Below are 13,712 nucleotides of genomic sequence, written 5' to 3'. Positions count from 1 at the left end.
TTTACAAACTTCCTCTGCTTTTGAATTTAAACCAATTCTTTTGAGTGTGACTTTAGCAGAATGAATCAATATGTTTTAACTCTCTAATCCTAAAGTTTGTCCAAATACACAGTAAAAGATTGGTGTGGCGTATTCTATTTGTTTAGGGTACTTATATACCATTTCATATTTTTACTTATATTTTTGGTGTGGCTGGGGCTCAGTATTCATATTTCAGCAATCATATCTGTTTCTTTATTGCCCACAAGGGGCTAAACATAGAGGGGACAAACAAGGACAGACAAACGGATTAAGTCGATTACATCGACCCCAGTGCGTAACTGGTACTTAATTTATCGACCCTGAAAGGATGAAAGGCAAAGTCGACCTCGGTGGAATTTGAACTCAGAACGCAACGACAGACGCAATACCGCTAAGCATTTCGCCCGGTGTGCTAACGTTTCTGCCAGTTCGCCGCCTTCAGCAATCATCTCGTTTGTATCAATAGCAACAAATATTGGCATCTTTAGTAGACTCAAGTAACACTGGATTACAATGTTTGTTTATTCTATGTTAGCATGTAAATTAAACACCAGATATGCTTTGCCCCATGAAGAAACTGCAGGAGTTCAGAGCTATTGCGAGCTTTTCTGAATCCATTGCAATGATGGAAACCTTTCCATATCATCAGCAGGTTAGCATGAATTATATTTGTTATTATTTCACTATTTTTTTTTTTAATAGGCAAATAAATGCCTTTCCCTTGGATAACACTCGTGGCATGGAGAGGGGAGGCCGGTATGCATGGGCGACTGCTGGTCTTCCATTAACAACCTTGCCCAGACTTGTGCCTGGGAGGGTAACTTTCTAGGTGCAATCAGTGTCGTAACCGAAGGGGGTCTCGGAACTTTTTGTTTAAATTAATTTTGAAAATGATAAAGAACTGAGAAAAACAACTTTTATCATTATTAAGCTGGTGTTTCGAATATAAATTAACATGAAACTTTAACAGGTTTTTAACGTAGGCCACTGTAAAGCAAGAGTTTGTATCAGAGGACTAAAGGCAGTCGCAGGAGAGTTTATAACAAAAGGGTTGACAATATTATTAGTTTCAACAACTGTATATAAAACAATATATGATTCATGATAGAAGTATGAAAGGAAAATGTTAAGTTATGATAGTTATATATTTTCCAAGGCTGTAAGAAGATTGCTGAAGGCGGCAAGCTGGCAGAAGCGTTAGCACACCGGGCGAAATGCTTAGTGGTATTGCGTCTGTCGTTGCATTCTGAGTTCAAATTCCGCCGAGGTCGACTTTGCCTTTCATCCTTTCGGGGTCGATAAATTAAGTACCAGTTACACACTGAGGTCGATGTAATTGACTTAATCCGTTTGTCTGTCTTTGTTATATTTTTTCTACTTCAGGCGTAAAAATAATTGCAATTGAAATAAAAAAAAAGATCCCTTATAATAGTGTTAACTTTTTACTGTTTCCCAAGATATATGGAAAAAAAAAAAATCATTAAAATTGATAATGATAAATAAAAACAAGATTAAATGAAACTGAATTAGTCCATTTTTAAGTTGACATAAATGTAACGTACAAACTTCAGAGATGCAAAAAATGAGACAGTTCCAAGCATTAGGAAAAAGACATAACATGACAGAGTTTAGCCCCTTGTGGGCAATAAAGAAGCAGATATGATTGCTGAAATATGAATACTGAGCCCCAGCCACACCAAAAATATAAGTAAAAATATGAAATGGTATATAAGTACCCTAAACAAATAGAATACGCCACACCAATCTTTTACTGTGTATTTGGACAAACTTTAGGATTAGAGAGTTAAAACATATTGATTCATTATGCTAAAGTCACACACAAAAGAATTGGTTTCTCTCTAGATACATTTAAAACGCGTAACTTACTTGGTATATAAAATTTCTCATATACATATGTGTGTACACACAAACAAAAACATATATACACATGAATTTAAAGCAATCATAAAACAAAAGAAGACTCAAATATTTGTTTGCAGAGTACAATGTAATGTATGTTTATTAACAGCTGAACATAACAGTATCACTTCTCAAGCGCCACCGTTTCATGGTTTGTAAGGTAATGTCTTGATGTGCTGTGAAATGGTGAAACTTCAGCAATGAAAGTAAGTAAAGCATACATACATCAATACATTCATTTTTATTGCATTTTGTAATATTATATATAGTTAAGTATGGAAGTATTTTGCTATACCTACTCACTGACATTGGCCCTTAATTGAGTAATCAGTGACCAGGCTGTACACAGTACAATGAAAGAATTTGATGGCTAATAATATATATTATAATAATATACAATCATATTATATATAATACTATTATATACAAAAACAAAGTGAATATAAATGTATATGTATGTTTTAAAGAATCGTTGATTCTTTGTTACAAAGTAATTGTTTCCATTTCAGCAGGTTCTCAGATCAAATCTCTCATCAACCTTCTACAACTGTGAATTTTATAAAACCCCATAAAAAAGTACCTTTCTCAGCACTTAATCTTCTGAGTGCACCAGAAAAAACAAACAAACAAAAAACAAAAAAAACAAACAACAAAAACAGTCAATGCTTAAGTTCTAATAAAAGATGATTTTGAATGAAATGATCTTCTTGGGTCTTGAATATGCATGCTATTACATACTAAAATGCTGCTCTTTCATAACCAAATATTATTTATACATATTTTTAAAAAATATTTTGCCACGATCATTTACAATTATTGAAAATTCTTTTGAAAAATATTAAATATGGATATTTTTCTACTTCAAGAGTAAAAATAATAACTGCAATTGAAATTAAAAAAAAGACCCCTTATAATAGTGTTAACTTTTTACTGTTTCCCAAGATATATGGAAAAAAAAAAAATCATTAAAATTGATAATGATAAATAAAAACAAGATTAAATGAAACTGAATTAGTCCATTTTTAAGTTGACATAAATGTAACGTACAAACTTCAGAGATGCAAAAAATGAGACAGTTCCAAGCATTAGGAAAAAGACATAACATGACAGAGTAGTGTAACCGAAGAATTCCAGTGTTTGGAGAAGTCCCGACATATTTGATCTTTTGAAGTAGTAGAAAAGTGCATAAAGAAATACGAAGCATCCTGTGGACCTGAAAAGAAAACAATTCATTATTCATTAAGAGAAATATACATGTTGTAGATAATATAAAATATACTAGCTGATAGCGTCTACTCTTTACATGAAATAATTAGTGTTAGAATAGTAGCTAATAATTGGTAGGACTAGATTCATAATAACTGGAAACAATTTAGAGAACTTTCATTAATGCTTATATTTTGGTAATTAACCCTTTAGTGTTTGCATTATTCTGCCAAAATTAATGCTTCTTCATCCACATTGTTTTGAACTAATCATGCATTATCTGGTAGCTATGAGATTTTGATGAGGTAACTGTTAATTTTTAAAACAATATTGTAGGGTTGGTGTGAGAGACCAGATCTGGCCAGTTTGAGCATAAAACAGGCAGAATACTTTTGGCCGGATACGGCTGGTTTAAATGCTAAAGGGTTAAGTAGCCAAACACAGCAATTCTCAAGCAGAACTATGTCAAAGAAATCAAATAAACACTTAATTTCAGGGTTGTTTTGTGTATGGCATGGTAGGGGTATATTTACCATATCTTATCCAATTTATGGTAGACCTGATTCCTGGCATAGTTTAGGTCAATAGAAGAAATTGATTTATCAGCTATTTTGCCATGTACATATTTAAAACTTAAAAATATCGTTCCCATTTGAAGTTAATTTGTTAAAAGAGACTTGGTATGTATATGTTATTGGTTGTTAATCACTCCTTGTCTAATTCTCAATGTAATTACTGTTGACAGAAATGCGACCTTTGTTCTGAAAATTTGAGGATTTTTAAGATTTCAAATGGTATTTTATAATGTAAGCTTAAGTAATAACTTATCATCATTGTCAGATTGTTTTAAATGCTGATACAGTTTAAATAAACATGAATAAAACCTTTTCTCTAATTGTCTAGCTCTATGTCAGCCTTGATTCAACAGATCTATAATAAAAGGAATTTCAAATGTGACTATTTTGTATATTGAGGACTATATTGACTTTCTTTTTGAGACAGTATGGTTAGTATTTCTAGCAAATCAAGCTACCATGTAGATCTTTGTTGGCTTCTAATACAGAATGTTAAATGAAAATGTTGACAGTTCCAGATCAGACTATTTGAAAATCCTAAGCAATTTTTTTTGAGTTCACTTCCCAAAAATTGAAATACAAATCAATTTATAAACCTTCAAAGAGGTGTTTCAAGCATGAAGTAAAACTTACCCTGCACTAAAAATTGATCTCCACCACCATCTGTAGTCTTCAGCAGATAATTGGAAGTAGGTAAGAGCTACAGAGATGCAAGCTGTCACGCTGAGCAAAATTCCATAAACAACAAATAAGATACCGTAGAGTGTGTATTGTTCACGTCCCCAAAGTGTGGCAAATATATAATACAACTCAACAGAAATAGCACTGCAAAGAAAACATAATTCCTTTTGTTCATAAATGATACATTTATAATAACTATAATACAATAAATTTTTATATAGACATACATGTAATTGTTTTGTGTTTAAACAGTATTTACATATTACTCAAATTTACTTACACTATACTTTGATGTATATTGTCCTGATGACACAGAATAGGTAAGAGCAGTTATACAATGGAAAGTAAAATGAATAAGGGGAAATAACTCAAGTAGGTCAATGGCATGAATTTTGATAAATAAGGAGTCACAAGCTGAATGATATATGCAAAACAATCTCAATTGATATTTCCCTCTAATTAGTGACAGTAAACAAAAGAATAGTGGTAATAATTGGTAACTTGAAGGAATTAAGAATTGAATAAGCTTAGGAAGAAAATCTGATCTTAGCAGGCAAAGGAGACACTTGGATAATCTTTCAGAGTTATCAGATGCATTGGCATAAACAATCGGTTCAAGCCGGCTTTGATTAAATGTAACTTTGATCTATATACTCTTTACTCTTTTATACTCTTTTACTTGTTTCAGTCATTTGACTGCTGCCATGCTGGAGCACCGCCTTTAGTCGAGCAAATCGACCCCGGGACTTATTCTTTGTAAGCCCAGTACTTATTCTATCGGTCTCTTTTGCCGAACCGCTAAGTGACGGGGACGTAAACATACCAGCATCAGTTGTCAAGCAATGCTAGGGGGGCAAACACAGACACACAAACATACACGCACATACATATATACGACGGGCTTCTTTCAGTTTCCGTCTACCAAATCCACTCACAAGGCATTGGTCGACCCGGGGCTATAGCAAAAGACACTTGCCCAAGATGCCACGCAGTGGGACTGAACCCGGAACCATGTGGTTGGTTAGCAAGCTACTTACCACACAGCCACTCCTGTGCTTATATGTAAAATCTTTTTGGTTGATACATAAATTTCATGAAACTATCTGCCTTACTATTTAAGAATTGCTAATAATTACCACCAGGGTTTGGTTTTTAAGTTTTACTAATGCCATCGAGTACATATTTCCATAAAAGGAGGTTTATTTTCATAAAATGGAGGCTTGCATTGTGTTTAGAAGGCATTGCAATAGAAGCTATCAATATATTTATTCCTTTGCTTGGTTGATGTGAATATCAAGTGCAGAAATTATACTAGTCAGCAATAAAATCTGTACCCATTTAAAAAAATATCTATTATATAAAATCCATTCTGTGTGTGTGTATGTCTTCTAGGATCTTGGCCAACCTCCATCCAATTGCACTCAAATTTGATATGTAGATACCAACAGTATCAGGGTGTGTATAAGTCTTGAAAAAATTACAAAAATCGATTCCAGGTGAGAATGCGATCGCCAAAGCCGTGGGAACGTGCATTTGTATGCGCAAGTACATCAGTCGAAATCTGTCTTTTGCTGGTGTCTCAAATTTAGGTTAAATCAGTGTTTCTCAAGGAGAGGACTATGGGATGGTCGGACAAGTTGTTTTGAGAAAATTTGGTTTAAATGTTTGACAACTCAGCAGCATCCATTGGACGGTGGGGGGGGGCGTTTTGCTTGTATGTATATATATATATATATATATATATATATATATATATATACACACACACACATTTTCATATTTGCTTTAATTCATTCTATATTTACCACTTTGTGCCGTTGGTTACTCCATACACCAAACTGCATCATGCAACAACTTACTATAAATGTAACTAACATTACTGGAAACTGAAAATAATCTTGGATTACACAAGCACTGGTTTTAGTACTTGAAATTTAAACATAAAAACGGGTAGAAATTGGAGTGGAATTCAATATGAATAGGAGTGGCAGGAAAAATGCATTTATAAAATTAAAATCAATGTTTTGCCAACAGCATTATGTTAACATACATTTCTTCATACAGAGTCCTCATACAAACTGTATGCATGAGCACTCTTCTGTTTTTAACTATTTGAAATGTTTCTGAAAGGAAGGAACTGGGTTCTAACAAAGACACAAAGCTCCATCATTGAAATGTAGATAACAAACAATGTTACACTTTTACTATTCTATTGATGACAGATTGTTTTTGTAATGTGCATGTCAGCTGGTTGAATTCTTTTACTCTTTTACTCTTTTACTTGTTTCAGTCATTTGACTGCGGCCATGCTGGAGCACCACCTTTAGTTGAGCAAATCGATCCCGGGACTTATTCTTTGTAAGCCCAGTACTTATTCTATCGGTCTCTTTGGCCGAACCGCTAAGTGACGGGGATGTAAACACTTGAGCATAGGTTGTCAAGCAATGCTAGGGGGACAAACACAGACACACACACACACACACACATATATATATATAATATATATATATATATTATATATATATATATATATATATATATACATACATACATATATACGACGGGCTTCTTTCAGTTTCCGTCTACCAAATCCACTCACAAGGCTTTGGTCGGCTCGAGGCTATAGTAGAAGACACTTGCCTAAGGTGCCATGCAGTGGGACTGAACCCCGGAACCATGTGGTTGGTAAACAAGCTACTTACCACAGAGCTACTCCTGCTGGTTGAATTCTTTTTCTGAAAATCCTAGGTCTCCAGAAAGTCATTTAGACAATCACTCAGAAAACCAAATGCATGAATTATTACTGGTATAAATGTGAATTTATTATCTGAAAGGTTTGAAGCAGTTGTCCATAGTTATCCTCTATCTCTTAGATTTTCAAAGAGACATTAACATCAGCAGGGCACCTGATCTCGAGGATGGCACAAACTTTATCTTGTCTATCCCCCAAAATTCTATACAACCTACTGTAGTTGTATTTGGTAGAAGTTTTGACAGGAATGTTCCATTAATATTCCTTTATGTATGCTTGAGAGGCAGTTGGATGGAACCTACACTCGCCTCCTTATGAGAGCTCAAAATCTCTCATGGAAGCGCCATCCAACCAAAATGCAAATATATGGGAAACTACCACCTGTGTCATCTCTTGTGAAAGGTAAGAGAGTCCAGTTTGCTGGACATTGTTGTAGAGCTGAAAAAGAGGTAATTTCTACTCTTCTCCTCTGGAAGCCATCTACTCGCAATACCAGAGGGTGCACACTCTCCTACCCTGATGTAATCTCCAGGGATACAGGCATCCAGCAACAGGACCTCCGTAATGCCATGATGGACCGTGAAGTCTGGCGTAGCATGGTAAATTCCATTGTCTCGACCACGGTCGAACAATGATGAAGATGCATACAATGACAAGGGGACTATCCATATTTATCCCCAAGATAGTCTTTGGGGGGGGGGATGGCATTGTGTATCATTTTAGTGACAAAATTATATTGCATTGGAGGTAGCACCTTGAAGGCATTTTTGGGCAGCTGCTGCTGCTGATGTGTGTGTGTGACTTTATTTATGATAAATAACAAATAAAAACTCTTTGGTATTTATGTGTCTTCATAAAACAGTCAGAAAAGTTGTTTGGGAACTTTTGTGAATTATACAGTAATGTTTTATCCACCACAAATATAAGTCACAATATTTTGAAACCCATTACTGAGCTGTGAACATGAGGTTCCATACCTGTCTCTCATTATGTGTTTACCTATTTTTCATTCATTGGCGATGTCCTGTTCTTTATGTATTATATATATATATAGGCGCAGGAGTGGCTGTGTGGTAAGTAGCTAGTCTACCAACCACATGGTTCCGGGTTCAGTCCCACTGCGTGGCACCTTGGGCAAGTGTCTTCTACTATAGCCTCGAGCCGACCAAAGCCTTGTGAGTGGATTTGGTAGACGGAGACTGAAAGAAGCCCGTCGTATATATATATATATATATATATATATATGTATGCGTGTGTGTGTTTGTGTTTCTGTGTTTGTCCCCCTAGCATTGCTTGACAACCGATGCTGGTGTGTTTATGTCCCCGTTACTTGGCGGTTCGGCGAAGGAAACCGATAGAATAAGTACTGGGCTTACAAAAGAATAAGTTCCGGGATCGAGTTGCTCGATTAAAGGCGGTGCTCCAGCATGGCCACAGTCAAATGCTGAAACAAGTAAAAGAGTATATATATATATATGTTGGTTCTGAATATATATATATATATAATGTATATATATATATGTTGGTTCTGAATTCTTTCAATGGTTTAGTCAAAAAGAGAAAGGAGTGGTGCCTATGGATTTTGCAGATTCATTGAAGTAAAATATATCTAAAAATATTACCTGAATGGTAAAAATCCTCCTACAAGGCAATGAGCAAACGCAGACCTATACCATGGAGCAGAGGGAATTTCACGAGCAATATTTTTTGTTCGACAAGGAGCATCAAAACCATTTGCCCAATTTTTACCAAAAATGCCACCAACAACAGTTAAAGGGTATCCCACTGAAAATAAAAATGCAATTAGTAGTTTAAATAAGATAAAAATATATAAACATTTTTTCAAGTGATATGTATCACTCAATATCACTTCAATGGCAAGTAATATCAATACTACTTCACTTCATATAAAATGATGAATTACTGGTAATAAATACAAAATACATGCTTCAAAATCTACTTTTAGAGTACTTTATAATATACTAGCAGTATCACCCGGCGTTGCTCGGGTTTGTAAGGGAAATAACTATATAAGCATTTTTAGAGAGTTATAGCCAAAAAATAGCAAAAAATGCATTAAAAATAGAAAAAAATTATGGTAAATTTTTTTTTAAATCGTTGACTCATCGTAGACATCTTTAGAGAGTTACTTCCCTTATATAATAGCGAAAAAATGCATTAAAATGGAAAAAAATGATGGTAAATTTTTTTTAAAATCGTAGACTCACGCTAATACCCAGAAGGGCTCGATATGAATCACTACTATAAGATACCCGGTTTTGGTTAAACTGCACCGCAAAATGTGGGAGTAGTTAGGAATCTAAATCGTAGGAGACAGACAGAACACAACCGCACTTTTATATATAAAGATTTCTATGTGGTGGGTACAATATTTAATTCTAAATCTATTTATTTCAATGGATTGATGAGATTTACTTCCTGAACCAGAACCTATATACCTCATAGTTCTCAACTGATCTTATTTAATATCATCATCATCATCGTTTAACGTCCGCTTTCCATGCTAGCATGGGTTGGACGATTTGATTGAGGACTGGCGAATCAGATGGCTGCGCCAGGCTCCAATCTGATTTGGCAGAGTTTCTACAGCTGGATGCCCTTCCTAACGCCAACCACTCCGTGAGTGTAGTGGTTGCTTTTTACGTGCCACCTGCACGGGGGGCCAGTCTGGCAGTACTGACAACGGCCAAGCTGGTGTTTTTTGTGTAGTTAAAAATAATAAAATGAAGTTATTTTAAAACTTAACACAAATATTTTGTCTGTGAAGCTCATGGATGCCTTAGCTTGCCTCACTGCAGTGTCAGGTGATGTCCACGAGGGCATTTGGCTTTTCAAACACCTTAGCTTTGCCATCGCTCATGGTAATGCTGTGAGTGTGCTGGCTTGCTTCAGTAGGTTCCGTTGAACCTTGTAGTGTGTGACCAATCGAAGCATTGGTGCTGCATTGATGACTTTTTTCTCTTTCTTCTCTCTTTTTTCCCTCCCCCTTTCCTTTTATTCTGCTTTTTTTTTCTTTGCCTTTCTTTTGTCAAAACTATATTAGGTAAAAATAAAGAGCAGAAATACAAATATGAATGGATACAATGTTACCTCCCTTTACATTCAGAATAAGTTTGTTCATGTAGTCTAGAAATTTAAAGTAGAGAAATAATTTTTTTTTAAAGGCATTCATGAGCTTCACTAATAAAATTTTGTCAGTTTTATTTTTCATGTCTAAGTTAAATTTGTCTCTACCTGAAATTACAGAGTTTCAGCCTTGCTAGAAATCCTTCTTCCATCTTTATTTTACATAACATTTTTCATATGTGTTCAATGTTATTTCTTTTGCCACTTTCCCATTTTCATTCTTTCTCATAACCTTTCCGGCTCTATTCTATCCATCAATTTTAACCTACTGTAATTTTTATCTTTTTAGTTTCCCTTTCTAAGTTTTGCTTAACTTCAAGTTCAAACTAACTCTACCAGAAAAAAAAAAAATGTTGAAAGAACTGGAAAGAAATGTAATGAAATTAAAACCAAGTATGACTATAAAAAGGAAAGAATTTTGCTAGAACAGTTACTAAAACATTATATATTTATTTTATCCTTCATGTACATAACCATTATAATAACAGTTATGCTTAAGGTATATATGTGGAGGCACAATGGCCCAGTGGTTAGGGCAGCCGGAGGATCGCGGTTTCGATTCCCAGACAGGGCGTTGTGTGTGTTTATTGAGCGAAAACACCTAAAAGCTCCACGAGGCTCTAGCAGGAGGCGGTGGTGACCCCTGTTGTACTCAGATTGAAACCTGGTGCAGTTCCTTGGCTTACCCGTTTGCAGTTATACCAGCATAGAAGACAGATGCTAAATGATGATGAGGATTATGATGACATATATAGCAACTTTGTTCAGTGTTCCTTTCCCAATGTAAGATGGTGTGATTTGGCTGCTAATTGTAATAGATTGAGTCATGGCTGTTATTGTAAATGTGGGTTTGAGTTGCTTAGGGAGCGTGTGACAGGCAGTGGGAGAAGAGCCAGCAATCTTTGGTTTATACAGCTTATGGTTATCATGTTTCACATAGTGGCATTAACTACATTATAGTTACTTACTGAATCCTCTTCACTGTAAAACACCCAAAGTCCAGCCAGGAGAACCAGATGCATCTGTCCCTTTATCAGGGAAACTATCCCTCTCGGCAAGGTAGCAAAATAATTGTTCATATTACTGCAATATTTCACTATATATCACCTACTTCTTGTCTTTTAAAACCACAACTTTAATATTCATCTTTGACTGTACAATGGCAAATGGAAAACTGATTCCTTTGAATCTCAAAGGGAAATTCTGGCTCTTGGCTAATATGAGGTGTCCAAGAAATGACAATCTTGCAACCTGCAGAGCATTCAGAAGCAATTTTAGCCTCAATGGTATAAAATCCAAAAAATCAGATACAATATATATGCTATAACAAATCTAGATTTAGGTTCTTCAGTAGCATAATGGATGATTTTCATTAAGCATAAATATGAATGTCATGCATGTTCTATGTAAGAAATTAAATGGATTTATTCTCAAAAATTATTATGAATAAAAAAGAGAGATAGAAATTGTGACGTACTGAAAATAGAAGTAAGTCTTAAAATGACAATAAGAGGAAAGGCATATTTATATTTTTCTGGACTAAGGATCATTGTCTTTGCAGTCTGTTAACTTTCATTATGTTACATAAACTTAATTTTCAACTTTGACTGCATATTAGTTTTGATAAGGTACTACTTTGGTGTGTGATCTACAAGGAAGATTACTTTAGGTTACTTAAAAAATTTTTTTCCCCTTCTTATTCATCATAGTCCTCCAGGCAATAACAGGGGAATTCAAGACAGGTTGCCCTGGGAGCTTCTCTATGCTGATGACCTTGCTCTAATAGCTGAGTCACTATCAGAACTAGAGAAGTTTCAGGTGTGGAAAAAGGTCTAGAATCAAAAGTCCTTAGAGTCAACCTAGCAAAAACCAAGTCTTAATAAGTAGGAAGGCAGACAAACCACAAATCCCTTCAAGTTGATGGCCCTGCTCAATCTGTAGAAAAGGCGTAGGTAGAAACTCTATAAGATCTACCCAGTATAAGCTATGGACACATATGAGGTGCAGCAATATCAAAGGAAAGCTGACTGGAACATAGTTTTTGTGTGTGGCAAATGCTCAGGAACAATAAACACTGAAAATGTGCAGAAAACAGCTTCCGTCACATTCCAGGGGGAAAAACTACAAGTAGTTGATAGCTTCTGTTACCTAGGTGACCAAGTCAGTAGCAGGAGTGGATGCTCTGAAAGTGTAGCTGCTAGAATAAGAACAGCCTGGGCAAAGTTCAGAGAGTTCCTACCTCTGCTGGTGACAAAGGGCTTCTCACTCAGAGTAAAAGGTTGACTGTATAACCATGTGTGCGAACAGCCATGCTACATGGCAGTGAAACATGAGCTGTGACTGCCGAGGACATGCATAAGCTTGCAAGGAATGAAGCCAGTATGCTCTGCTGGATGTGTAATGTCAGTGTGCATACATGACAGAGTGTAAGCACCCTGAGAGAAAAGTTGGACTTAAGAAGCATCAGATGTGGTGTGCAAGAGAGATGACTGTGCTGGTATGGTCATGTGTTGCAAATGGATGAGGACAGCTGTATAAAAAAGTGTCACATCCTAGCAGTAGAGGGAACCTGCAGAAGAGGTAGGCCCACGAAGACCTAGGATGAGATGGTGAAGCATGACCTTCGAACATTGGGCCTCACTCAGGCAATGACAAGTGACCAAGACCTTTGGAGATATGCTGTGCTTGAGAAGACCTGGCAAGTCAAGTGAGACTGTAACCGTGGCCTATGCTAGTGCAGCATAACCAGCCCATTTAAAAGCACCCTTCAATCATGGGGCAATAAACTGCACTTGCAAAGACTTGTTGAGGCAAGTGAAATCGTTGTCATGGCCGATGACAGTACCACCTGTGCCAGTGGTATGTTAAAAACACCATTTTTTGTTGCCAGTGCCACCTGACTGGCTCCTGTGCCTGTGGCATGTAAAAAGTATCCACTACACTCTCGAAGTGGTTGACATTAGGAAGGGCATCAAACTGTAGAAACCTTGCCAGTTCAGATTGGAGCCTGGTGCAGCCTTCTGGCTTGCCAGCCCTCAGTCAAACCATCCAACCCATGCCAGCATGGAAAGTGGACATTAAATGACGATGATGATGAATAGGATCTTTTGATAAAGAACTGTGACTTTAGATGTGTGAGAGCCCATAAAATGCTTAGATGGCATTCCAGATGTAGAAAGTTTATGATTGCTGGGTTACCTTATGTGTGCTATGGATAGGGGGCACAGTAGCTAGAATAAGGAAAGGGTGGGTAGAGTTAGTTTAGGGAGCTATTACCTCTGCTAGCAACAAATGGTTTCTCCCTTGGTGATAAAAGTCGGTAATACAAAGCATGCAAAATAAGTATCATGCTGCATAGTGGTGAGAATTGAGGATTTAATTTGGAAAATCTACACAAGCTGGAAAGAAAT

The 13,712-nt window shown here is 36.1% G+C and overlaps 1 protein-coding gene across 1 annotated transcript in view; it reads right to left on the bottom strand.

The window, feature by feature from the left end:
* Window positions 1-2,010: 2,010 nt before the first annotated feature.
* The window catches only part of LOC115215586 (transmembrane 9 superfamily member 1), an 86,057-nt gene continuing 74,355 nt past the window's right edge, over window positions 2,011-13,712 (bottom strand). Inside the window, exons 12-14 of the mRNA XM_029784796.2 lie at window positions 8,778-8,940; window positions 4,356-4,547; window positions 2,011-3,154 (exon numbers count right to left, since the gene is read on the bottom strand). Coding sequence (XP_029640656.1) covers window positions 2,953-3,154; window positions 4,356-4,547; window positions 8,778-8,940 — 557 coding nt within the window. The 3' untranslated portion in view covers window positions 2,011-2,952. The remainder of the gene's footprint in view (window positions 3,155-4,355; window positions 4,548-8,777; window positions 8,941-13,712) is intronic.

Source organism: Octopus sinensis, linkage group LG9 (assembly GCF_006345805.1).
Source record: "Octopus sinensis linkage group LG9, ASM634580v1, whole genome shotgun sequence".
Taxonomy (NCBI): Eukaryota; Metazoa; Mollusca; class Cephalopoda; order Octopoda; family Octopodidae; genus Octopus; species Octopus sinensis.
Note: the sequence above shows the minus strand (reverse complement) of the source record. Positions and strands in the feature narration are given on the sequence as shown.